The 27,454-nt window shown below is 37.8% G+C and overlaps 1 protein-coding gene across 6 annotated transcripts; it reads left to right on the top strand.

Annotated features, from left to right (window-relative positions):
* Positions 1-294: 294 nt before the first annotated feature.
* cpne3 (copine 3) lies at positions 295-27,088 on the top strand. 6 transcript variants are annotated; one of them, XM_088918235.1, is made up of 17 exons: positions 473-598; positions 5,482-5,620; positions 6,109-6,288; positions 7,095-7,169; positions 7,979-8,050; positions 10,844-10,924; positions 11,797-11,886; positions 15,254-15,352; positions 16,142-16,228; positions 17,011-17,070; positions 17,984-18,117; positions 19,877-19,931; positions 20,072-20,123; positions 20,405-20,538; positions 22,253-22,489; positions 23,858-23,969; positions 24,737-27,088. In XM_088918235.1, exons 2-16 carry the CDS (start codon positions 5,489-5,491, stop codon positions 23,966-23,968), a joined length of 1,599 nt encoding a protein of 532 aa, XP_088774361.1. In that variant the 5' UTR covers positions 473-598; positions 5,482-5,488; the 3' UTR covers position 23,969; positions 24,737-27,088. The 6 variants fall into 6 exon arrangements, with proteins under 6 accessions (XP_088774360.1, XP_088774361.1, XP_088774356.1 ...); XM_088918231.1 differs by lacking the exon at positions 23,858-23,969 and adding an exon at positions 4,633-4,780 and having other exon boundaries at positions 497-598; XM_088918232.1 differs by lacking the exon at positions 23,858-23,969 and adding an exon at positions 4,674-4,780 and having other exon boundaries at positions 504-598.
* Positions 27,089-27,454: the final 366 nt, after the last annotated feature.

Raw genomic sequence — 27,454 nt, forward strand, 5'->3', positions numbered from 1 at the left:
ATCCTAAAAAACACAGGCTGTAGCCGACTCGAGTCATGTACAACTGATAGCGCTTCACTGTACTTGAAATATGCTCATATTGGTTTGAATAAGAACTCTGGTATACAGAATAAATTCCCTTATCTGATCTTAATTAAGGGTAAGAAAAAAACAAGAAAACAATACTGTAACATAAAAATAGCTTGAAGATACATGTTTATTCTGAAATGGACAAAAAATAGAGACATGTCTAATTGAAAAGTAGGCCTGTGGGTATTTGTGTAGACGGGAGTGAGACGGACAGTTTGTCCAGCTGCTGTAACGGAGACTGAGAGGCCTGAGTTATTGCTGTGTTATTTGGGTACTCTTGATTGTTTCTGTGTTAGTTCCGCGCTTTTACTCTGGAATCGGCTAGCTCTCCTAGAAGCGTAAATACATCTCGTCAGTACAGCAGGCAAGTAAACGTTAAATACTGAGCTCTCTTCCCTTTGAAAGGGGTTGGGCTTGGGAGCTGTTTTCTCGTGAGAGCTGGTAGGGCTTAGAGGAGTTTAAGGCGCAGTGAAGTGCTTGTCTTGCGTGTGCACTTTGAATCCCCTAATCCGTTCGGCTTTTAAAATCGGTAAGTGGAAATGTCTTGTTATTTATTTATAATTTCTAAAGGATACTCAGTTTTGAAAATCCCAGCATCTACAACAAATAATTTTTCATCCTTTTCATTACAGTTGTTGTGACTTGCTAGACATATCTAACAGTAAAGGAAATGGATTATATAATTTTTGAATGATGTATTTTTATGTTTTGTTCGTCGATTACCAAACGTCGTGCCACATAATGCTATTTTTTCTATTTGTGATACCCCTGATTTGACATCTAGTTTTTAGTAAAATGCGCAAAAGGAGGTACAGTAGCTAAATAGGCGTTTCACAGCGCCTAAGAAAACAGAAAGTAAAGCATGCAAAAAAGAAAGATTATTTTGCAGTGCTGCTTAGGATGAGGTATAACGAATTATACAACAGCTTTTTATTTGAATAGTAATAACAAATCGTAAGATGAAAAACACGAAACCACGAAAACTTTTTTTTAATCACTACTGTTCTGTTTGCTTGTCTGTCACAATGTGGGTGGAGTTAGCTTTTCAGAATGGTGCGGCAATACGATCTGCTGAATAGTGCAGGTCCGAGAGGTTCCTGTTGTGCGGATATTTCTGCTGTGTACGTCAGTACCTTACCCAGTCTTTAGTATATTTTATGATTTAGGAAATAAATCTAAATCTGAAAAGTCAACGCAAAGTCCCCCGTTTTCATTTTTGGGCATATGTGTACTTAATGCTTGATAAATGGACTTCTGAAGAGGTTCCCGAAGTGCCTTAAATGTTCAAGGTGCGGCATCCATCGCTGATGAAGGCACCCGAACAGCACTGAAAAAACTTCGTAGACCTAGATTTAAGCAAAATGATATCAATCTGTTTCTGATTTTTAGCTCTGCCTATATAGTACATTATTATTCTCGAATAGTGGTATCTGTCAGAGGTTGACATGTGACCTGTGACGAGAGGGCACGCCTTGTCATCTTGTCAGTGGCCCATTTTGACATATATAGGGTGTAGTGTTTTTTAATTAGGGCATACAGACGCGTTCAGGTTTAGTTTTCAGATGCATGTCAGTCATATCAATCTAATTCTCTAGTATGCTCTGTATTCATAAGAGTGTGGGGTATTTGGTTAGATAATACAATATAGAGAAGTCCTGATCTTACATCAGCCACAATAAGATGTGTTTGTAGATAGCTAAAGGCTTGAGACTCCTCTACATTAGCACTAATTTTTTTTGATTTCTTTAGCAACAGTGGTATGATGGCACACTTGTTAGCATTGCTGCCTTGCAGCGCTGGGGCCCTGGGTTTGATACTTGTGGTGCTGTCTGCATGGAGTTTCCATGTTCTCCTCATGTTCACATGGGTTTCTTCGGGGTGCTCAAGTTTCTTCTTACAATCCAAAGACATACTGTAGGTTAATTGGGTTCTGGGAAATTTGGCCCTTAGTGTGTGTCTGTGTGTCCTGCGATGGACTAGCATCCCTGCCTTCTCTTCATTGCTTGCCGGAATAGGCTCCAGCAACCCCCTGACCATGAATTAGATGAAGCAGCTAGAAAATAAATGAATGTTTAACAGCTATAAAGTAAAGTATTGCAGACCTAGGCTAGCAAGTGCTCAAACAGGTTCTTTTATTTTTGGGAATTTTAGAATCATCATGTATTTGTTAAGTGTCCACCTTTGATGGTGTCAATTGTGGGTGAGTGTAGAAGACATACTGGTAATTCTAAATTGAACACAGTGGTCATTTGTGTGTTTTCCATGCCTTGCCTCACAACTGCGAGCCCACAGGAAAGAGGGAGGCAGACCACTCCTCCCCTGCCTTGCTAAAGAATTCAGAACAGTTTTCAGACTTTGTTCCTTTAAAACTTGCAGTCACAACATTGAAGTAGTAATTAATATTTATTTAATAGATAATAAAGAAAGGAAAATGAAAAAAATCATGATTGCATATGTATTCAGATCCTTTGCTATGGCAAATCTAAATTAATTTAAGTTCACAAAATTACCTTAAAGAGCCTCTCAAGTACTTGACTGGTCTATTTCACAATAAATACACTGGATCCACAGTCAGTGAAATTCAATCATGAAGAGGAACTTTTACAACAACCTGGGGATAAAGTTGTAGAAAGGCACAGTTATAGAAATGATGTAAAAATACACATGGTACTGTACAAGCATATCCTAGAGGAAAGCCTCCTATAATGTTGCAGAATATTATTCATTCTGCTAAATATCTAAGACTAGGATGAATATGTACTTTTAAGCAGAAGAATGACCCAACGCACAAGGCCAAAGCTACAATGGAGTTGCTTAAGAATAAAAAGTGAATGTCCTTTAGTGGCCCAGTTAAAGTCCTGACATAAATCCTATTGAGACTCAGTGGAAAAACATGAGAACTTCTGTCCGTAAGCGATCCCCAAGAAACCTGAGAGAGCTTGAGCAAATCTGCCAAGAAAAATGGGGAACAAAATGCACCAATCCTGTGTGTGAAGTTGGTAGAAATTTATCAAAAAACACTCGTGGCAGTAATTGCCAATGGTTATTCGACCAAATATTGAGTTCATGGGTGTGAATACTATTTTCAATGTATTTTTTTTTAGTTTTTTTTCTGACATTAACATATATTACCCTTAGGAGTCTTCAGTCTGAGTATTCAGATTTTGAATAAAAAACATTAAAGTTAAAAAGGTGTGGGTATTTGAAAGTTCACAAAATGGGACACCATAGAAAGGGTCTGGATACTTTTGAAAGGCACTGTGGGTATCCTAGGAAAGGAGGTATTTTGTAAGAACACAAGACAATTTGTAAATGAGAAAAAGTCATACAATTTGTTTGATTTTAGTAGCTAATTGGTAAGAGGATCTGATCCAGCTGTTTGGATGAAACTCATGATAAGTGTGATGGTATCGACAACATAGCAACTTATTCTAGACTCCCAAAGCCCTTTGTATAAAGAAGATCCTGTGTTTGCAGTTTTAAAAGCACACCACAATGCTTTCCATTTGAGCTTGTGTTTCACTGTTGATGCTGAAGAATGTATATCAGATGTACAGTAGATGTAGAAAACACTTGGAAAGAGACAGTTTAAAATTATTCAGGTGTTCTATTGCTGCTGTTACGGAATAGGGGGTGTGGTGAAAATAGTGGTTAAATAAAATTGTACCCAAGCAGTAGGTAACAATTTGAGGCATATGAGAAATGCTTGCGAGTTATACTCTGACACAGCTCTGGAAAGAGAATAATAAGTAAGAGTCACAGATTGGACAAGAAAATCAAATATTTACAAAACAATAACCACAACACACAATGTTAGACTAACATATATACAAATTAAGCATCTAAGGGGCCTAAGTTCTGCAGACCCAGAAACCCCAATGTAACCTGAAACATTATGTAAAGTCCAAATAAGGTACAAAGAGAAATTCATCCTGTGTCATAAAACAAAAAAAAACCCCTTCCTACAGCATGGATGCTACAATGGAAGAGATTTTTTTTATTCTGAAGGTTCACAATGCAAGAAATCAGAATTTACTAAAAAGAATAGGACAGCAAGCTCTGTGTAACAAGGTTCAGATTACTTAGTCAGAATCTTGGTCTCCATGACTGATCAGAAAAAGTCCCTCTCGCATGGCACAAGTTTAAAGGAATAGCAAGGTGCTGGTGTTTTTCTTTTGTCTCCCTTCTGGTTTCTTCCTGCCTGCTGAGTTTTTATGCTGTGTTTGTGTGAAGGCTCTAGTGATTTATAATGAACTTTATTAACTAGAGTAAACAAAAAACCCTTTTGATCATCTGTGTTTACTTATGTTTACTAGGCAAACACCACAAGCAATACCTGTTGTCTGAAAAAGGCCTTGTTTTCTGCAAATGCATAGCTGTAACAACAGCAATAGGTGTGTCAGATGTCAGCTATTCAACAATTGATCTAGAAAGTGTACTTGATTTTGGACGAATAAAAGGAACAGAAAAATGTATGAAGTACCAATGCAGTGACATTGAAATGTTTGGAAAGCTAGGTTGTTGAGGTGCAAGGCAAAACCCAGTTTAACAACATCTACATAGGTCTTCCAGAGGGAGCTCAACGAGATGTTTCTATGGAACAGGGAGTTGGAGACAGCAGCACACGGTACTATGGCAGCAGCTATACCTGAAACCCAGGGTGTTTTTAAACATCTTTGATATACTGACTTCTACTTCTGCAAAACAACAGGTGATTTTCCACCATACTTTCTCTAAAACCTCTGCAGAAGTTCGCCAAAACGAAATGTGCCTTTTCTGTGGTGAGGGAATCACTGAGGGACGCTGGCTGTTGTTCCCTGCTGTGCTCAGAGTCCACCATAGTAGTAACTCTGAAGGTTTCAACTTTATGGACTAGAGGGAATAAATTAATTTTTTTATTAAGTGCTCTGTGTCATATTCCTGTGTTATAGTCATGCAAGTAATTAAAATCAGATTGAGTTTTTTGTATTGTTTTTACTGCTTCAGCTTATTAGTGACTTTTAATTGCATAGAGTGGTAATAGCTCAGTTTTTTAATGCTGTAATTATCACTGGGAACTAAGATCTCCCTTACTTAAACTTTCCTGTGTTTTTATAATTGTCCAAAGAGGCCTGTACTCCTTGTATTTATTCTGGTACTGATTAAATGTATATATTTTACAGGCTTTTGGTTTTGTTTTATGTGTCTACAATGTTCTGTAGGGGATATTTCTTCTGATGGTGGTTGCCTTGCGGTGAATCAACGGAATTCTATCGCCGCTTTTTTAGGGGTCCTACTGTATGTAAAAAACCTGGAGGGGGATACCACTGATGCTAGTGGTGGTGGGTGGTGTTGAAATACTTTCTAAAATATTATGAAAATAAAAAGTGCATAATGTTCGTGGCCATTTTGTCTGAGCTGTTTGTTTTGCAGGACCCAGATGGCAGCGCAATGTGTAACGAAAGTTGAACTAACAGTCTCCTGTGAGAATCTCCTAGATAAAGATGTGGGTTCCAAATCTGATCCCCTCTGCATGCTCCTCATGAACACCACAGGAGCGCAGTGGTTTGAGGTCAGCAATGTTTCCTTCCTTTTTATTGCTTAGATAAAAGGTCCACTTCTGACTTTTGACAGTGACTGGAGATTTTTCTCTTGCACACGAAGGCTTTCACATTCAACTGAGCTGCTTTACAGAAAGACAGACTTTCAGGTTTGGCAATCTCTGTCCGGCTGAACTGAAGTACTCTTGGCATTATTAGGTGCCTGCTGTAGTGCTGCTGTGGTTTGGTGAAGTTAGTCTGTTGTCCTACAGGGTATTCCTTCTGTTATGTACAGCAATGGGAATAGTGATCTACTTTTGAAATTTTCAATGGTACCACCAGCGAAATTTGTGACGGCTCATTTCTGTTGTTTTTACACCTGGTCTCTGTTGAAAGCAATTGTAGATTGGTTTAATAGGAGCCAGGGGTGAAGATGTATTAATATTTATTTTGTTGATTGAGTGACCTTGCATAAAGGCTTGAGGCCTACATCCATAAATAAAATACAATGTTTCTTCAGGTGGACCGCACTGAAAGAGTAAAAAACTGCCTCAGTCCAAAGTTTGCCAAGAAGTTTGTTATTGATTATTACTTTGAAGTGGTACAAAAACTGAAGTTTGGAATATATGATATTGACAACAAGACGATTGACCTCAGTGATGATGACTTCTTGGGGGAGCTGGAATGCACTTTGGGTCAGGTAAGCATCATTGTTTTTCCATTTTTGTGGGGAAATAATTTCTAATTTGCTCTAGTTCATTGTAAGTCATCATAAGACTGACCTTCTCCTGTGAAAAGCTCTCTAAACTATGGTTACCTTTGCCTATTTAATATTAATAAAAACTGACAGAAACTATGTCACATTCTGCAGAATGTAAATAAGCTTTAAAATAACATTGATTACAATGTTAACTGATTAAATTGATATAAAGATTACACTACCTTACACGCTCCTTGTCCAATTTAGAAGGTTAGCTCAAAGCCAACTTCTTCATCAGGCACCTTTTTTGGGGGTTGTGCAAACAGTTATCATTCCCAGATAGATATTAGCCAATTACTTTTTACATGTTGGGTGCTTTTCTTCAAATGGTTTCTCCCAAAAGGCCCACATCCATACTGCAAAGAATGCAGACACAAGTGCCAAATTTGGGGGTTTGCATTTTTGCCACAATTAAATAATCTATTCTAGAGTGTATCAGTAAGAGAAAAAAAAGAATTACAAGGAGGTCCAGATTAAAATATAAGGCCTCTAGATAGCTTTTGAATGTTCCATTAGCCCACAAGCAGAACATATGGATATAAAGCTCAGCAGCTTCAGTGTCTCTGCTACATAAAGAACCTAATACCACCCAGAGTATTAAAATGAATATAAATTGCCTTTTTTCACAGAATCATTCAATGATGGTTATGAGGATTCTGGTATGATTTCAGATGTGGTTTGGAATGACAATCTGCATTTTTCACAGTGATCATTTGCTAAAATGTGACTTTTGTGTTTGTTTTTAGATCGTGTCCAGCAAGAAACTGACTCGACCACTTGTCTTAAAGAATCGGAGACCAGCAGGAAAGGGAACAATAACAGTGGGTTTGATTAATAAAGTGCAGGGTGCCTGCACATCAGTTCTTTTAAACAGAGAGAATAAGAATTTGCTGCACAACAATATAAAGCTTTATAAGGGTTTATAGCCTATTTCAGGACTGGCTAGTTGAGAGAGGACTTTTAAGATTTCATCTTAACTTTGATTGCTGATGCTGGCTTTGGCAGGAGTCTTGAAAAGCACCATTTCCCTGCACTCTTTCACATGGGTTGGTGTACCCCATTATAACCATAACCATTTTTTTCTCTTTCCCACTTCTTCCTGGTTGTCTTATAGATTGTTTCCCTATGCATGTTACATTATACACAGCCGAACAGATGGGATTAGGTAATGTCTGATGCTAAATATGAAATGAATTATTTCAGTGGATCATTAGCTAATGAAGAGGCCACAAAATGAAAACAGAGAGGCCTAGGTCAATGCCGTTATATTTATATGGTTCCATAGGCACTTAAAAATACCTGATTGACTTCACAACTACAGTTTATGCATGTCAGCACTTAATTGTTGTTTGTATTTGCAGTGGTGATTCTAGGTCTGTCTTTATTAATCAAAATGTCTGCTGTGCGAAACTGTTAATGTGTAAGATTTCTGAGTGAACATGTAATCTACAGAAGCAGGGCAAGCCCTGATGTTGGGATGTTGAACTGTAGCCCACCAGGGTTTATGTGGAGTCTAAGAAGAGATGACAAGTATAGAACCTCACAGTTGAGGAATGGTTTTAAAACCACTGTTAAATGAAAGGCTTTCTTGCAGTGATAATCATTTTTTTTTCATTTTCTATTGACATAGATTAACGCAGAAGAAATCAAGGACAACAGGGTGGTGAATTTTGAGGTGGAAGCAAGAAAACTGGATAAGAAAGTATGTGAGGGAACAGGTTCTGTTTTAAAAGGGAAATTGTTTTTGAAAACATATATTGGCCATGTTTTACTAGATTTTAGGATGCAATGAATAGTGTTGTGTGTTAAATAGCCATAATACATACATACAGTACTCTTAGATTGGCTTAGATTAGATTTTGATTGGCTTTTGAAAGAACAGTGTTGAATAACAGTCCCTTATAAATTTCAGTTTTGTTAGCTAAGACACATGTTTAGCTCATTTGCCACATCAGAATTGCTTAAATAATTCCCATTCTGTCAACTTCCATTGTGACATTAATTTTGCAATTACTGTTTTGAATGGAACCAGCTATTGAAATATTTGACCTTACTGGTGTAATCTTTGATGTTCTGACTTTTGAATTACATTAATTCACCTTAATTCAAGGAGATGACCACCATTTAACCCAAAACATTTAAACATCAGGTTCAGAGGTTTCTCTTTTTACACTGCTTCCAGAATGGCATGGTGGCTCAAATTTAATAATCCCAGGAAAATGTAAGCATTATTAAAATTCGCTTTTGAATTAACATTTGTGTCAAAAATTTGTGTCAAAAAAGCAACCAACCAAAAAGGGGGATGTGCCATCACAACTTATTGCACTCTGGCATTTGTCACACAATGTTTGACAGTGCTTTGATATCTTTTTGTACCAATTATGTCCTAATTATTAAATGCATAATATAAATGCTGTTTTTTCATCCTACTGTTAAAATTCTTTGCACAACATTAACATTAATCATTTTCAGCATCAAATTCAGAACCCACTGGTTTAAGTCAGGTTTAGTCTGTTTATTTTGTATTATTTTGTTTAAAAGCGATATAAAACATATACAGTTTCATGAAAAAATGTTTGCCCCATTTCAGATTTTCAGAATGTTTACATATTTTCACCAGAGGAATGTTATCAGAGCTTCAAATGTTTCCCATTGTCTGAATGAACAGATAACATCAAAGTTTGGTGCTTGTTTCATTTATTTTATAAACAAAGTCAACCACCATCCAGTGTCCCTGTGTGAAAAGTTAATGTGCCCTTAAATTCAGTAACTGGTTGCACCACCTTTAGCTGCAATAACTGCAATCAAACACTTCCTGTAGTTGTTGTCCAGTCTCTCACATTTCTGTGTAGAATTTGTAGCCCATTCTTCCATGATGAACTGCTTCAATTTAGTAACATTTGACTGTTTTCTAGCATGAACTGCTCATTTTAAGTCCTTCCACAACTTTTCTGTGGGATTTTAGGTTTGGACTTGGCCATTCCAAATCACTGTCTTCTTTTTCATCCATTCTCTCAAAGACTTACTTGTATGTTTGGGATAATTGTTTTCTTGCTTGAAGATGCAATTGCACTTCCAGTCCAGCTAATGGACAGGTGGCCTGATATTCTCTTGTAGAATTCTCTGATACATGATACAAAGCAGATTTCGAGCTGCTTCAATGATGGCAAGATGTCCAGGTCCTGAGGCAGCAAAGCATCCCCAAACCATGAAAACTACCACCTGCTTGACAGTTGGTATGAGGTTCTTATTGTGGATTGCGGTGTTCGGTTTTCACCAAACATAATGGCACCCATATTCCCCAAAAAAGTGCTACTTTTGACTTTTCTGTCCGTAGAAAATTCCTATGGAAGTCGAACTTGAGGCAAGCATCAGTGTTCATAGTGAGCAATGCTTTCCCATTTTTACCTAGGGCTTTTCTGATGGTGGAACCCTGAACACTGACTTTAGCCACGGCAGGAAAGGCAGGCCTACATATGTCTGAATGTTTTGGGGTTCTTTGTGACTTCTTGTTTGGTTTTATGCTGCTCTCTTGGAGTGATTTTGGTAGGATGGCCACACTTGGGAACATTCACTCTTGCTTGTCCAGAATCTTCTCCATTTTAAGAATGTCTCTGACTGTGGATTGGTGAAACCTCAGAGCTTTAGAAATGGTTTGTAACCTTTTCGAGACTGATAGGCATCAATGAATTGTCTTCAACAATATCTGTTTTTAAGAGGCATGATGTGTCTCTAGATACTGTGTGGTGAGAACTTCGCTGCAATGATGAGAGCAGATGTCTTGAGTTTTATATAGAACAAAGCTGGCCAAATCAGACCTCATTGGTTCATAAAGTATTTACACATCTGGCCCTAGTCATCTCTTAAATTGAATTGATTTCAACTTGGAGAGGGTGTTAAATTTTTCACACAAAGAACATTGGGTGTTGGATGACTTTGTTTATGAACTAAATGAAACAATCACCAAACTTTGGTTTCATCTGTTTGCTCAGACTTCCTTTAAAAATCACAGGGTCCCATACGAAGCATGAACATTCAGCGTTAAAAATATGCAAAAATTCAGAAAATCTGAAAGGAGGTAATTACTTATTTTAAGAAAATGTATTTGAAAAAAATAAGCCTTCATTTTAATCACGTTTGCATTGAATGGGGTGCCATGTCAGTGTGCATTGCCTGCAAAAGCACAAGTTAAGGTTAATTCCTTAAAGTAAAAAGTAGGAAAGTAGAAAGAAAGAAGAAGAAATACAATGTTTGGGTTGTGCAGCCTCCACAAACTTGAAGGATGTGTGAACCCTTCCTGAAGAAAAAGACAATGTTTTATTCTACTTTAGAATTTGGCATGCAATTAACCTCTTCTTGTTCTTTTGTAATTCATGCTTGATCACTAAATTGTACTTCATACTATATATATCAAACCGTATGTGTATTATGTAAGTAAAACTTCAAAGAGACTTTATCTTTGCACTGAGATCCTTATTTGCTTTAACCCCTTTAGGATTTCTTTGGGAAGTCAGATCCCTATTTGGAGTTCTACAGACAAACTGAGACAGGATGGCAGCTGGCACACAGAACAGAGGTTTGTTTCTGTTTGTTTCTAATGAGAATAAACTATTGGTGTGGCCCACTGGACGACATGCTGAAGAGGATAAGCCTGGATAGAATATGATTTGTAATGAGAAGGCCCACAAAAAATCAAACTTGCATAGTCATCTATAGACCTGTGATTGGTGTTTTTCATGGTGAGTGCAAAACCCATTTTGAGATATACAGTATATGCACAAGTTTAGAAGGCACACAGTAATTAATTTTCCAATATCACAATATCAATTAACTACAAAAAACAGAATCAGACGGGAAGCTGTTTGGCTAGAAATAAGCTTGAAGGGCTTAGAAAAAGTTTACACTCTTGACAAACACTTTTAACCAAATATAAATATTGTATATACTTTAAGGATATTGGCAAATTTTCTCGATGCACATTCCATGAATAGCAGCATTTTAAATGTAACCTAGCACAAGGCAGAAGGGATAATAGTATTAAGAAAATCACATTGGTGTTGGAGGACCAGTATGGTGACTTGGGACACTGCTATAGGAATTAAGTTTCTTCAGATTAGATGTCGAACTGAGGTCCTGTCTTCTTGGTCATTAAAGATCCCATTGCTCGTCATAACCCTGGTGACCTTACTAAATTCCAGTTGAGGTTTGCTAAATCTTTCCAAACTACATCTTGCCCTTAGTTTTCCCCAAATGCAAGAAAATATTAGTAGTGGTAGAGAAACTGCATACATAGAAACACCTGGGCAAACCCTCAGTGAAGCCTGTACAGCTGTGTCTTCTTTAGTTTATAATGCTGCCTGTATGTAACTAAACTTCTTAAAATTCATAATTTTATATAACTCTGTTACATTTATTTGTGGATTTATTGTTCTGTCTGTTACCCTCAAGGTGGTCAAGAACAACTTGGACCCTGCGTGGAAGCCATTTAAAATTCCCCTACAGTCCCTCTGCAACAGTGACATGGAGAAGCCCATTAAGGTAGAACAAGAGGTTTATATGCTGCAATATAGATCCAGGGAATGTGGTTGCATTTTTATTTTGCTGCACAGTTGTGATTTGATTTAGAAGTTTACCCTTCAATACAGACCATGTATTAGTGAGGCTCAAAGATTTTTAGGATTAAACTATTTGAATTCAGTTTGAAAATCTTTTAATCTTTACTACAATTCAATTTTTTGATTGGCTTGAATTTATCTCTCTCTGGAGTTTTCCTTTCAGAGAACTTCCATTGATATTTAATTAGCCACATGGTGCAATTATAGTAAATGTTCCACCAGGATCTACTTCGGGACATGAAATATAATCATACTTTACAATATTGAGAAAACGAGAGAAAGGGTAAAGGTTATCATTGCTTATGTTTTAGGACTTGTATTTTTTTATTTTTGGTCAAATATACAGACAGATTGTGAACAACCTGTAAGTCTCTTTCAATAGTATTATGTTTGTGACTTTTTATTGGTTTAGCTGTTTACTAACTAAGTAGTGTTACTAACAGTACTCGTGCACATCTGAAGAGTTGTCACATAAAAGGATTTCTCAGAATTACACAAATTCTGCATTTATATGTAAAATTCTCTGCTGAATTTGGAGGTTGCTTCAATTAATAGTCCTAAAACTCCCCATATATAATAAAAATAATAAACTTTATTTTATATAGCGCCTTTAAAGGTGGCTTCTCAAAGCACTTGAATTGGCTTCATCGCTCTGTGTCCAGAATACACACATACATTATAAATCTACACTATATCAGTGTAAGGAATGTATTATTATTATTATTATTATTATTATTATGGAACAAGAAATAAGTATATTCCATGCTAAAAAGAGAAGGAAGAAAACAATGTTTCAGCTGCGGAGCCTTCTTCAGGTGGAAGAAGAAGCCGAAGAAGGCTCCACAGCCGAATGTTGTGTTTTCTTTCTTCTCTTTTCAGCATGGAATACACCCATTACTTGTTCCTTTGCAGCCTATGCATGCTGACACAGCTACCTACCTGAACTACTACTACTTATTATTCCTTTAGCAAAGGCCTTATTCATTGCAAAGTGAAATATACTGTATATATAGTGATGGGTGTTAAAAATGCAACACACGAGTACTGGAACCAATAATGAGCTGCATTTTTAACACCTCTTGGTATGTATAACCTTACTTATCAATATACAAGACTTATAATTTACCTTGGCAGTCATGTACATATATGACATGGCAGTCATGACAGTGATATGGCTAGATATTTTGACTGTTTTGTGCAGTGTATTAACTGTTCCATTGATCAGGGAATTAGATTATGGTTGTGAGAAAATAGCTAGCGATTTTAACAAATGGTCATTTTCAGCTGAAATGACATTCCGATCCTAGGAGGATGAGAGGATGGGAACTATAGGGAAGGCTGAGTGAGTTACCTATTGCGGCTCACCGTGTTGTGGAGTGTCTTGAAGAAGGGTGATGTGGAATTGCAGCATGTACTGAGCACAAAGCCATGTGTTGTTGTGTGACTGGTCAGGGTGCTGAACAACCATAATTCCACCTTTAATGGTCAGTAACTGGATCAAGTTAAGGGCATCTGTACCTTAGGCAAAACTCTTATTGTTGTTTTTTAATGCCATTTGTGTGAGGGTAGAACTGTCGTTATATGTCAGTGAAAAGTGAAAACCAGCATTAAATAAGTGGCCGATCTTTTATTAATTCATTCCACTTGGTAGCAATAACTTCAGAATCAAACCTCTTAGGTTGTGTTGCTCAGAATTGGTAGTGTTCCCTCCAGCAAGTGTTGGAGGACACAGATTTTTAATAGAAGAGCACACATATAGTTTCAAAACCGTATCCCGATGTCCTGGCTAAGAGCTCAGGTTAGATTTCAACAGTTTGACCAAGCTGAAGTTCTCCTTAATTCCCATGGATCTGCTGAGGCATGATGGCTGCCATGTGTTCCCAGCTTGGTCTGCAGTTTAGTAGTGCAAATTCTGTCTGTCTGAGACCTGGGTCACGCTGCCCGCATTAGGCACATCTAAAATCACAATATGACTGAATGTGCTGTAAGAGACTAGTGTTTCATGCACCTGAACAGGCTAGAAGACAGCACGTTTACTGGCTAAAAACCATCTTTACTGTTTCCATTTCCATTTCAACGATAATCCTGTATGGGAAATGTCACCCATCGTGCCTCTTCATGTGTGACTGCATGGCTAATGACTTGTTTTGCTTGAGTGCTTTTCTATTTAAAAAAAAAGACAGCAGCTGCAAAACTGTGACAGATTTGACGACAGGTGTATCTATTAAATTCTTTGAATTTTAACAAAATTCATCTTGAATATTTTCAAGTTTCTTCTCAACTAACAAGCTTGCCTACTGTAATCAATCAGCTTCTTCTATCTTGGCCACTGTAAGGAGGCAGAGTTAAAGGACCTGCTTTAAAATTCAGGTGCACTCTTTTTGTTATCCAAGTTAGGAATTTTAAGTTTTTACTTTTTGTCAAAGTCCATGATAGATGTTGCTATGTGTGTTAGCATGTTTTGGTTGGTTTTTGTTGTCTTGTGGAAGTTGAGAAGATCTCGATCAGAGACATGTATGTTTCCTTTTCCTGTAGAATGCCATGCCTTGTACAGAAACCTTTTGTGACATGCTTCGTTTTGTTAGTTCAGAAGAGTCACAGGAGGTCAAAATTAACACTATTGTAATGAGAAATGGAAATGTTAAGTGCTGGACTGTCATTGTAGGAGGAATTGAAAGTCTATAGTCCCTTGGCATATACTGAATAAAAGGCATATAATGTATTTAAGCATTTTACAAATATGCATTGCATTAGTTAATTGAGCTACTGCTCTTAAATTAAATTAGTGTAGATTAGTGCTCGTCCACTACTACTGTTGCTCAAGTCCATGAATAAGACAGAATAACTGTTCTCAGCACGTGTTCTGAGCTTACTTATTGTTTACTGCTCCTGCAGTGTCACAGCTTTCTAGATCTAACCTGGATGGTTGACTCACCTGACACTGTACGCATGCAGTTTGGGATGAACTTGGACATTGACTGCAATCAGTCGTCCACCTCCACACCACTGATGATGCGCCAGTGGTATAACAGCCATGCAGACACTCAGGCATCAGATGACATCTAAACAGCATGAAAAACATGAGTAGACCTTAAAGCTGATTGCAGTTTTTAAACTCTAGACCTCTAAAGATGGCATGAACAATTCTGAAGGTTTCTGGATGACAAGTGTAGGGATAGGGAGCTCTTTGTGTTGTAAGCACATTTAAAACATCTCACATGTTCTGGGTTGCAGTTTTATAAGCTGGTCCTGGCAGCATTTCAGCATTGCTCTCCTTGCTGCCTTTGCAGGTCGAGTGCTACGACTACGACAATGATGGGTCCCATGATCTCATAGGGACCTTTGAGACGAACCTGACCAGGATGCAGCAGGCATCCCACACCTCCCCGGTAAGTCTCAGAAAAGCCCAAATTCAAACTGAACAGAAGTGGAAGTATCGGCTTCCACAACATGGCTAGGTAGCTTGTTCCGGACTCCCACAGTCCTTTGTTTTCTCAGTATTACTGAACCATGGTATCCACTTGTGTTTGATAGTTGCCCTTTGGTCTTTTAAATTAATTGTCCCCCTTCAGTTGTAATAATGGTGGAAAATTGTAAACATCAGCAAAAAGTGAGTCTAATTTTGATAGCCTAAACTTGATTGATACAATGTAATTTTGGAGTCTTGGACAGAAGACCAATGGATGATTTTAAGATGGATTTTTTTGTAAGATATTGGTCAATTGACTTATTTTTGTATCTAATTTATTATGATATTATATTATAAAGTCTCTGATTTAGTGATAAATTGGGGATTTTCATTCCTCATAAATTAATTTTGTTGCAGTCAGGGAGCAGCACATCCTATAATTGAACTATTAAGAACAAGTTAGGTTAGGTGTCCTATCGCTCAACGGCTTTGTTTGAACTAAAATAGGAATGAGAAAGGATGGGGCTCAAAGCTATAACTGGGGAGTGTGAGAGAGAGTTATTGTGGAAAACAAACTGTAAAGTTAAATCTAACCTGTATGAGTTCTTATGAATCAAATATGTTTCAAAAATGATTTTTAATATTAATGCAGAGTTTCTAGGTTTTAGTTGGTCTGGACTGATCTGCTGCTACAGTATTTTCTTTGGATCTAGATTATACTTTTGCCTTTCACAAACAGAGTAAACCTTTGTCATATTGTTTTCTGCAGGCTGAATTTGACTGTGTAAACATTAAAAAGAAGCAGAAGAAAAAGAACTATAAAAATTCTGGAGTTGTGAGTGTAAAGTTGTGTCAGGTATGTACATACAGTACTTGTCAGGCTAGGTGTAATGTTCATCTATGGGATCTTCCTGTATAAATGCTTAAACCCAGAATTACTCATTTTAAAATGCAAAATTACTAATCATTCCCCTACTGCTAGTAATAATATACTATAATAGTAATTGTATAGAGATGTCCTCTTGTGTTTCCAGACTAATGATTACTGTAAGTTAATGTTATGACTTGCAGAGGCAATTAAGGAGGCCATTTGGTGCATCTTATTTGGTAGTTTAGTAGCTAAGTGAATCTAATTTCTAACTAGATACCTGAGTTTGTGCCTCTACCACCAGACAGACAAGCCTGATCCACGACCACGTACCCTGAGTGTAAAAACCATTTCCTGTTCTCCATCCTAAATTAATTTATTTTAGTTTCCAAATGTAACCCCATGTCCTTGTTTCACTGCTGACTGTGAAATAGTCCGCTATGTTGACCTCGTTTACACGCCTTAGGATCTTATAAAGTAGAATTGTATCTCCTTTCAGTCTTCTTTGTTCTAGACTACAGGGATTTATGTCCCTTTTTTATGTGTGTACGACACACTCTTGAAACCTGGAATCATTCTTACAGAACTCCTTTTAACCTTTTCTATATCCTAATAATATAGTGGGTATAGTAGCCACAACTGATCACATCATTTTTCTTTTTCTATTACTTCTTTTGTTCTGATGAGGGCATAGAAGAATCTAATAATTCAATGTCTCAGGAGTGTCTCAGACATTCACAAATGCTGTATGTGAACTTTTAATATTGCAGGTGGTTAAGGAGTACAGCTTTTTGGACTACGTCATGGGGGGTTGCCAATTAAACTTCACTGTGAGTATAGCACTGTAATTATCCATTGATACACAAAATCAGCCTTGTTACTTGTCTGCTTTGAATTGATCAGCCTTTTTAATGGCTCTCAGTGACAACTGGGTGGATGGAAGGAATTTCTACAATTTTTCTCTTTCCCTAGCCATTGATATTGCATTGTTAAACATTTGTGTCCGAGACATCTCCCTTTGGCTTACCTTAGTTGGAAAACTAGGATAGTTGACTTCCAGTAGGAAATCTGGTTTTATGTGTTAATTGCTAGGTAATACGGTTCCCTTTAAATAGTAAAAAAAGTAATGACAATGTCTTTGTTCTACTTAGGTGGGAATAATTTTTAGATGTTTTTTGCAAAGTATTAAAATCTTCAATTTTATGTTTTCAAACAGCATACAAGTACCTAGATATTTCATATACAAATATTGTGTTGGCAGATCTCCTGTTAGTTGTGTCAGACATAATCAGACATGCAAAGACAGGTTGGAAGCTAAGTTAAGTTATTGGAAGAATGAACTTTGAGACAAACGGATTGATCTGTGTGAACTGAGTGATCATTACCACCTGTCACCTGTTTACCAGTGGCACTGGCTGAAGTCTGTTTTAAGTACAGTACAGCTCTCTTGTTATTCATAATGCCAGAACAGGTGGTGCAGGTTCCTCTAATCCTACTGCCTTCTTCTCCAGTGCCAGTTACACATGGCGTTACTTGATTCAGTGCAGATGGAGTGGCTTGAAACCTAAGTCAAATTCTGTTAAGGCCCTGATGAGGGTTTGGGGACCTAGCGTTAGTAGCAGAATAAGATGTGTAAAGCACAAATTTTTTTCTTTCTCTTGCTTTCAGTGATGATGTCTTGTAACCGTGTTATCTGCCTGAACAGAGACGCTAATAGATTTTCACTCTGTCCTTGTTGATCAGGTGGGAATAGATTTCACAGGTTCCAATGGAGATCCCCGGTCACCGGACTCCCTGCACTACATCAGCCCACAAGGTCACAACGAGTATCTCATGGCCATATGGTCTGTCGGCATGGTAATTCAAGACTATGACAGGTACTTGCGCCATTCTCCACACATCTGTGAAATGGTTACATGGAAATTGTTATTGTTCTGCTGCTTCTTTTTCCATATAAATAAACTCCATATATAGAGTGCAAAGTGGAAATAAAAATATGAAGTCTTGTCATGTACAGCTCTATACACTAGGAATAGGCAAAAACAAAATTTGCATTTAGCAAATATCGTCCTTAAATCACTATGATCACAATTGTCTGCTGAACAAAATAACCTCTTTGGAGCATATCAGAAAGATGTTAAATCGGCTGCAGAAAATTTCTCTAAATGTCACTGAGTTTGTGGAGGCAACATTATGTACTAGTATTATACAGTGTGCTGGGGGGGATCATCTTTCTAACTCTCATCAACCCACTGTAGCATCTTTTCATAGTAGTACCTTTGCTCTCAGCCATCCAGAGCCAAAATATTCATCATTGAAGAAACTTTGGCAATGGAAGTATTCATGAACATCAGAAACTCTGGAAACTGTGGAGGTCTACAGAGAGTGTAAGGATTAGTGTCCAAACAATGAAAATGCTCTGTTGAGAAATAGAGTCTTTATTATCCCAGGGGGGTAATAAAGAGCAATTTGTTTTACAGCCTCAGACAATGTAAAGAAACCACACAAACAGTACACTCAGATATGAACAAGAGAGTCAACTGTTGAGCAAGGTTATGGCTGTACAGTAGGTATAAATGAGAACTTAAACTTGTTTGTTTTTATAATGGGAACTCTGTATCTGAATTCTGAGGGCAGTAATTGAAATTCATTAAACAAAGGGATTACAGGGTCCTGTAGGATTAAATAGATAATAATCTATATAATCTTTATGTAAGGTGAGGTTGGATGGAAAGATCAGCACCAATTACTTTTTGACTAGTTTGACAATACTCTACAGTTTGTTCTTACTCCTCAGATCCAGATTCCTTAACCAGCAGATCAGGGCAAAAGTTAAAATTCAATTTGAGGCAACAAATTGTCAATCTAAAAATGTTTTACATTTTCTTAAAACAAACTTTTTAGCTTAACATCAAATGGAAAAATATGAATCAACCGTGGAGTATTCCAATTTTGCAGTGTAGATTTAAAATTCAATTAGTAATAGTCCCCCTGTAAAAAGACAAAGGATTAAAGCAATTTGTGTTGAAGAAACTATCAAATTTAGGAAGCTCAGTGCTGAGTAAGGGTCTGTTTCTGAGTGCTGTGACTGTGTGGTTGATTCTTCTCTGTAAAAGCGTCTTCAGCAATTCTCCAATGCGTGTGTCCCACTGGGTGGTTTTACTCGCAGACAGCAGGTTTCAGCCCAGTGCGAATGAAGGGGCTAATCCACTCCAAACTAATTGTACAATTTTCAAATGTTATGTTTCATGTTTACAGTGTACTTAAAGTGTTGTCCCATTAAGAGCAATCAGCATTTCATGGGATCACAAGCTCAAAGTTTGCTTGAATTTATTATTTAATTGTTGTGCTTGCAGTTGGTAGATGACAATGTGCCAGAGGTGGAGACAATTTCAGCCTTTTTTACAATGTGTTTTAAAATAAAATAAGCTAAATGTTTAATGCTGATTTTTATGCTTTGTTTTGATGCAGCTAAATGCAGTTAATAAATTACTGCCATTATTGGATTCAGGCCTTCTGTCTTCCCAAAACCCTGACAGAATTTATGCTTGCTGATATTGTTTCAAAACAAAATAATTTCCACAAAACTATTATGTATCATCACTGCTATATAATTTTTTTTTTGGTTTTTAATAGTGACAAAATGTTTCCGGCTTTTGGGTTTGGTGCTCAGATTCCACCTTCTTGGCAGGTAAATATGAATGATTTTAGAAAGAACAAGACTTCATTACAGTTTTCATAACTAAAACAAGCTGTGCAATATGACTTGAACTCTTTTAGAAATAAATTTCATCCTGCTTGTTTGCTCATGGTACTGACATTTTTTTGCAGGTGTCTCATGAATTTCCTTTGAACTTCAATTCATCAAGTCCATTCTGTGCAGGTAAAATTGTTTTGAACAGAACGGTCAAAATCGTTGATGCCTTTATTGTGCTTTAAACATTTAATGTCTACCAGAACATTATTACCGTTATGCAAACATTACTAGCCCACACCATTCTCAGCAATTGAGAGAAATCCCCTGGTTTTGAGATCAGAGATCCATGGTGCCTGGCTAAACAAAGAGGTATGATTTTGCAGCGGTTAGGGTTTAGGGGTTAAGATTGTGTCAGTGGTGAGCTGATTGAACCACTCTAATCATCCATTATTATTTTTTTCCCTCAGGCATAGAGGGAATTGTGGAAGCCTACAGAGTGTGTCTGCCTCAGGTGAAACTGTACGGACCCACAAACTTCTCCCCCATCATAAACCATGTAGCCAGATTTGGGGCCCAAGCAGCACAGCAGAAAACTGCATCTGTAAGTAACATTTCTTGTATCATATTGCATCACCTAACTTTGTAAAATACAAAAACAACTGTGAACTGTGCCAAGAATGACATGGAGTTTACTGTTACCTCTGGCTAGTGCCAGGGAAATACATGTGTTCATTTAAGAGGCTGTTTGCGCTGAAGAAATTGCAGGCCTTGGGCATGTCTTGAGCATTTACATGGCAGAAAATTGTAAATTCTTATGATTGTTACAAATTACATAGAGATTGGTTAATTATCAGAGATAATCTGTGAAGTTGATAAAAAGACTTACAGCTGCAAAAGTGAAATCCTCTTACTGCCATTGTTGAATAAGTCCTTGTGACATTTAGTTGTCTACGCAAGTTAATAGGGAAATAGCCAGACCCGGTGCCAGACAATGATCAACGGGGGGGCATCCGGTTTTCACAGGGGGGGCACTATTATTTACATGTTTATGGTCTTTAAATGGACGAAATATAGTATCTACTCAATATTTCTTGATAGCACAATATTATAGGCTACTATAAGTGAAGTCTTCCTGCGTACTGGCTGACATACGAATTTCGGCCACTTCAAAAATTCTTTTAACACCGCCACAGATGGTCTTCTCAACAAACAGAAAGTGCATTCCTACGTTATTCCCAGAACAACAGACTCAACCACTGCCCACTCGAAAACACAAGCACCATTACAAAGAATGCAGTTAAATAACACAAATCGCACAAAATCTAAAATGCAAATAGGTGTTTTACTCTTCCCCTTGAGGCAGGAGTGACAATCAGGACCATGGGTGGTAGCCTAGCTGATAAAACTAGTCAAGACAACGTAATCCTTTTGACCAGTGATGAATACAAATAACGGTAGAGGCTCATGCTCAGTGAGAACTGAACTGAACTTTTAAGAACGGTGGTCGGAAAACAGTTTGGAGTGTGGAGAGTTTTCACATGTTGCTGTCGAAGCACAGCATGCTAAGGCCAGTTTAAATGTTATCAGTAGGCTACTGCAGGCATTGCTTAAATGGTTTTGTGGTCTTCTGCCAGCAGTCTCTGAACAGTCAATTCCCGAGGCCTGTTCCTCTTACATTAGGGACATGAGGAATCGGCACGCAACTTGGTGCACTTCATAAATCGAATCCAAACAAAGACGAACCGGTGCAACACTGTGCATTCCGGGTGAATTAACGAACGCACCCAGCACATAGCATACAAAAGCAAATAGTCTATGAAAGCAAAATGCAACATGAAGAAAAAAAAACTACAGTATGTGAAAACCGTCTGTGGAAAAACAGTTTGCTGCAGACTAATGATCAAAGGCGTGAAGATACTAACCAACACACCGTCCCAACGAAATTATAGCAAGCACAATTAAGATGGAAAGAGGTTGAACAGAGATGCCACGACTGGCACAAAGGTCCGTCTGTAGGCCCGTAGCGACGGCACTGGAAATAGCAACACATAACCTCATTAATTTACACTTGCATCAACCATTTCTGAAATTCTTTTAGCCTATATTTATAACTTGGGATAATATTTTGCAATCTGAAACATCTACAGATATGTTTCAGACATACATTCCTTCCAAACTCCAAATACACTGTTCATGACAAGCTGCTCATACAGGTTCCTGTTGCTGATATATGGTGTTGCTGCTTGAGAATGGAACCAGAAAACCTGTCCCTTCTGTCTTTCATTATCCCTTTTTATTTTTTCCTCGATGTAAAGCAATACTTTGTTCTCCTCATCATCACGGATGGAGTGATAACAGACTTGGACCAGACCAGGACTGCCATTGTAAATGCCTCCAAGCTGCCCATGTCCATCATTATAGTTGGCGTGGGGGGAGCAGACTTCAGTGCTATGGAGTTTCTTGATGGAGACAATGGGAGACTCAAGGCCACCACGGGAGAGCCTGCCCTCCGCGACATCGTCCAGTTTGTGCCTTTTCGCAAATTCCAAAACGTGAGTAACTGCACCCCCAGCAAAATTGGTCCAAAAACCCAAGTCTGTCCACATTCACTTAGATGAAAATATCATTGATAAAGAACCACACTGTGTTTTTTGTGGGCAATTTGAGATTGTCTGTCTAAATTTAAAAAACAGTTGATTTAAATTTCCCAATTAAAATAAAAGCATTTTAATTATTGTAAAGTTTTCTAATGTAAAGTATAAATTATTGTACAAGACATATTGTCTCGTAGCTTGATCTTGTAAGATCACACAAAATAGGCAAGCTTGATCAGGACTGGGTTGGAAATCTCCAAGGACAGCCAGGTTGGTGCTGCATGTGGTTTTGATGGACCAGTAGGTGGGGCTGTTCCCACTGGACCAGTTTTTCCAGACCAGTATTCCCAGTATGGTTTCTAGGGATACCGAGCTGTAGGAGGTGATCCTGACAACATGGTTGTTTAAGGTTCCTTGGCTCTGATATAAGAGCAGGGGTGTAACCTCTGTGTCCTGGCTAAGTTCCACTCTGGGCTTCAACAGTCTAGATTAAAGTTCCCCCTTAATTCAGTTGATGATGCAGTTTCTCGCTTCTCCACCTGGTCTGCTGTTTATTGGGACAGCTGGCACTTGATCACCAAGGTGGCTACAGCACTGGATCTGTCCTATGGAAAATGCTCTGGGATCCCTGAGATGAAAAGCACTATATAAAAGCAGTGAATTATGATTAAAATCAAGGTGCATGTTATGAGGCTATATGTGCTCTGTAAAAGATGCATTGAACTTGATTTGTCTGCTGTAGGATTTTTGAATAAAACATTCAGTTATCCCATTTCATTACAAAACCTAGAACTGCCTCTTGGGAAAGGCCCAATACCTACATTTTATAACTATTTAAATTTTTTTTTTCATGAAGCATTTTATCATGGAGGTGTTAACCACCGTATGCTGAACCAGTCAGCATTTCAAAATGAAGCACATTTGCCGCAATGTATTAATACAATGTTTCAATTGTCTCAATGGAATAAAAATAATGAATATACATATTTCATACATATACTGTACATATTTCCAATAGACATTGGAAAAATATATACTGTATGTGGTTTCCTTCCTTATCCTATGTCCTTTCAGTCAGTAGCAATACAATTTTCATGGCTCATTCTTCAAAAGGGATTTGGTTTAAACTGCAGTTCCTTCAAAGTGCTACAAACATATTAGACATCAGAAAAACATCAGACCGCCTTGTTGAAGGCCTCCTGTTACTTCATTTAAAGTCATCAAATGATTTGTCAATGCATCTAGAGCTGCACTTTTTCATAGTGATCTTTCAGAAGTTCTTGTCACTGTTCTGTCATCTTTCGATATTTCTGAATCTCATTTCAGGCGCCAAAAGAAGCTCTTGCCCAATGTGTATTGGCAGAATTGCCTCAGCAAGTTACCTCCTACTTCCGAATGCAAAACCTGCAGCCTCCCCATGACAGTAGCCCTGCATAATGTACGGGGAAAGCATTGCTTCTTACTTACAGATAATACCTTTCTGATGACAAATGACAAAAATAGATCTGAATAACCAACTGTCGGTAATATATAATAGCCTTCTGTCTTCTGCAAACATTTTGTAAGAGTAGCCTTTTGTACAGCTTAATACCTTATTTTATCGTAAAAGGAAAGAGGTCAGAAGCTTTTTGAGGAATTAGACCAGCATTGTTTAAGAACCTAGTTATGTCGGAAAAGGCTTGTACTGACAGGTGATCCTTGTAGTAATGCCTGTTTGTTTCCTGACAGCTCTCACTCATTCAGCTAGAACAGGCAGGATACAAGACACTCCAGCACAGGGACTTGGCAGAGTAACAGAAATAAACCTCTTTTGTAATGGTTTGGTTCATTCAGCAATAGAGATGATGATCAGGGGGACATTCTGTCAGTCATTTTGACTGTTCCAGTCTTAACTTGGCACCATATCCGATGAGAAGTGATGAATCTTTCTCTGAAGTCCTCACTTCCCCAAGAAGCAAACAGAGCACTATGAAACCTGACTCATTGTGCTTCAATTTCTGTTGCTCTGTGAAGTCTTTTCAGTGAAACAGACATGCAAAACAAATTTTCAGGGAATTTACGCTGTTATTTTTCTGTCTGTTCCATGACTATGCAATTTCTGTCTGGAGAGGACTGCGAGACAGCAAGAAGAGAACAGCACTTCAGATCTGCTATTTAGCTCGTCTCTTTCTTGCAATTCAATTTGGAATTGATTTTCTTCCCTAGGCTCCGAAAGAAGCTCTGGCACAGTGTGTATTGGCGGAGATCCCTGGTCAAGTTATGTCCTACTTCAACATGATGAAATTGAGCCCACCCAATGATCCGACTCCAGCCGCCAGCATCTAACGGGAATTCTCTCTTGTTTTCTCCTGTATACATGTTCAGATAAGAGGAAAACCCATCAAAGAAAAAGCTTAAGTCCTGACTGCTTAAAAAGTAAGATTGTTATAAATTTAAGTAAAGACAAGAGCAGTAGAAAACCTCTACTGTACATACCGATGTGATTACATATCCTCTTTAGAGTGAGTATTCTTGGGCATTGTTTCCTGACTCCGACCCATCTTCAAATTTCATTGTGGGTTCTTTAAGTTAAAAGAAGATACTTCTGGCAAGCACTGGCCACAGTTTAGGGCCCAGTTCATTTCAAATTCGCAAGTGTGTCAAAGTTTTTATACCAGGTTAGATGTCTTTTTAAGGTAACAAGGCATATTACAGTATGTAAACTGAGAGGTGAGATGCCAAAAATGTCGATTCCTTTAATGAAATAATTGTATGACTTCGCGAAGGTTTATATAGTGAGCTTGGAAAGAGCCACAGTTATCATTCTGTAATGGTGGTTTATTCTCCTCTAATAACTGGACATGCTGATGTCTGAGACACTTTAATATGCAATGCTTTGATGATGGATATTCCTTACTATTAACTTACAGTTCAATCTCTTTTGCAGTATAGTAAGATCCAGTATTTGCACTGCGTATCCAATACTTATATATTTTGAGCTGTTTACACATTCTACACATGCTTTAAACCAGAAAAGTACCATTGTCAGATGCAGAGAAACATGTATTTTGTATGACATTTTTAATGAATGTTTTATTGCTTTGTGGGGGGAGGGGTCATTTATAGCATAATGTAACAGTCATACAGTACCTAGCAGTTATACACGGGAGCATGCATTAATGTTTAATGCATTGGACATGTCATTTATTAAATTAAGCAACAAGAAATGTGCCCTCTGACAAGAAAAGTTCTCTGACACTGGTTTAACAACTGGCACAATTAAAGACATGGAGAATCTATTAAAGCATTTGAACTGCTTTATTTGATGGCTGTATGATCAGCAGCAGTGCCTCCTGGGTCCATCTATTGGGCAGCAGTGTGGGGTTTGATACCATAAAGGTGGTTCTAATAGTTAAACTTGGTGACCTTGTAAGATGTTTTACATTCTTTTCATTGTTTTGTCAGCTTGTTTGCTTTTGCCTTTCTTGTTTTCTGAGGAAAGTTTGGGGAGGCAAGAGGAGGGGAGCTGCCAGCACTGCCGTCCTTTGGCATTGCCACTGTGTGAACATATTTTGAACATAATATTATTTACGCTTCTAAATCTTTACTTGCATCAGCTTTCTGCACCAATAACACTATATATTCTTTTCAGCAAGGTGTTTGGTTGTCATTAGGGGGACCTCAGTGCTGGCTCCTCACTTTAAGAGGACAATTTACATGAACTTCGTCTGTTTTTTTTAATTGGCCTGTGAATACCACAATGTTTTGGAAATTGTACTATTAAGAAGATTCATTTTTTAAATACATCTGTTAAAAAATTGATATTGTAAAATTGTAATACCCCAGCCAAGGACTTGAAGAAGAAGCCTGATGAAAGCGCCCAGTATTCACAGATCTGGAATATACAGCACATCATCTTTCTCCTTAATACTTCAAGGCTAATTCCAAGTACCTTGTCATTCTTTGAGATGAAGAGTGCCATAAGGATGCTATTACAAACATTTAATAGCAATGAAAATGAGTTTTTAAAAAACTCAAAATGTGCCATAATACACTGGGATTGGAGGAAAACATTGTCAAATTGAGATAAAACCTTATGTGTATGGGGCAGCTACTGTATGCTTGTGCCATAACACTGGTTGATTTTCACAAAGTTTGCTCCTTTCCAAAACCCGTTCCTAGTTAGAAAATAATCGTAAATGTTTAAAGGCACAAATCAAAGAAGTAACTTAAAATAGTTTTGGAACTAAGTTAAGGTGGCTAAGGTGTATGTTCTGTGTATCAAGGAATGCAATGATATAAATCTTTAATTACTCAATGAGTTACTAATGGGAGTAAATTTACAATGAAGATTGTTATGTATGGGAATCGTAGCCTTTTTTGTCAGCACTGCAGTCAGTATTTGAGGATTTTAGGAGCTTACGGTACATTGCTTATCTGTTGACACAAATTATGGAAATCATAGCAGCCATAAACCATAAATGTCTAGTCAGCTTTTAATGTTTTTAAGTGTTACTGTCCAACCTCTATTAGCCAGAAAACAAGAAATTCAAAATAAACATTTGTTTATTAGTCCAAGTCTTTCCACTTACTGTTGGTTCGTTCCTTGCTTGATTCCAAAAACTTTTTTTTGGATGCATGGGAGATGTTTTTAAACATACAAAAAACAAAGGATTGATAGTTGACAATGTGCTGCTCAAACTACATTTTCCTACTGTGAATGCCGACCCTCAGGCCACAACATGTAACCCAGAGTGAGCATATCCCTGCTTCAGAAGTGCACTTCTGTCGCTGCTCTTGCCTTGTGGAACCCCTCTGGGTTTCTGTGTTGTACCAGTGGTCTTCTTTCAGAGGAGCCTGCTCAGTCCCACAAAACAGTCCAATACAGAGGTATTGCATAAAATATCTTTTGTTCCAGCTCTTCAAGCTATAAGCTCCCCAGAG

Source organism: Atractosteus spatula, chromosome 6 (assembly GCF_055471065.1).
Source record: "Atractosteus spatula isolate fAtrSpa1 chromosome 6, fAtrSpa1.hap1, whole genome shotgun sequence".
In the NCBI taxonomy this organism is placed as follows: domain Eukaryota; kingdom Metazoa; phylum Chordata; class Actinopteri; order Semionotiformes; family Lepisosteidae; genus Atractosteus; species Atractosteus spatula.

Coding starts and splice junctions, on each gene's coding strand:
- cpne3 (XM_088918234.1), top strand. CDS start 5,489: ATGGCAGCGCAATGTGTAACGAAAGTTGAACTAACAGTCTCCTGTGAG. Junction 18,118..19,876: donor GTAATTCAAGACTATGACAG/GTACTTGCGCCA, acceptor GGTTTTTAATAG/TGACAAAATGTTTCCGGCTT. Junction 19,932..20,071: donor AGATTCCACCTTCTTGGCAG/GTAAATATGAAT, acceptor ATTTTTTTGCAG/GTGTCTCATGAATTTCCTTT.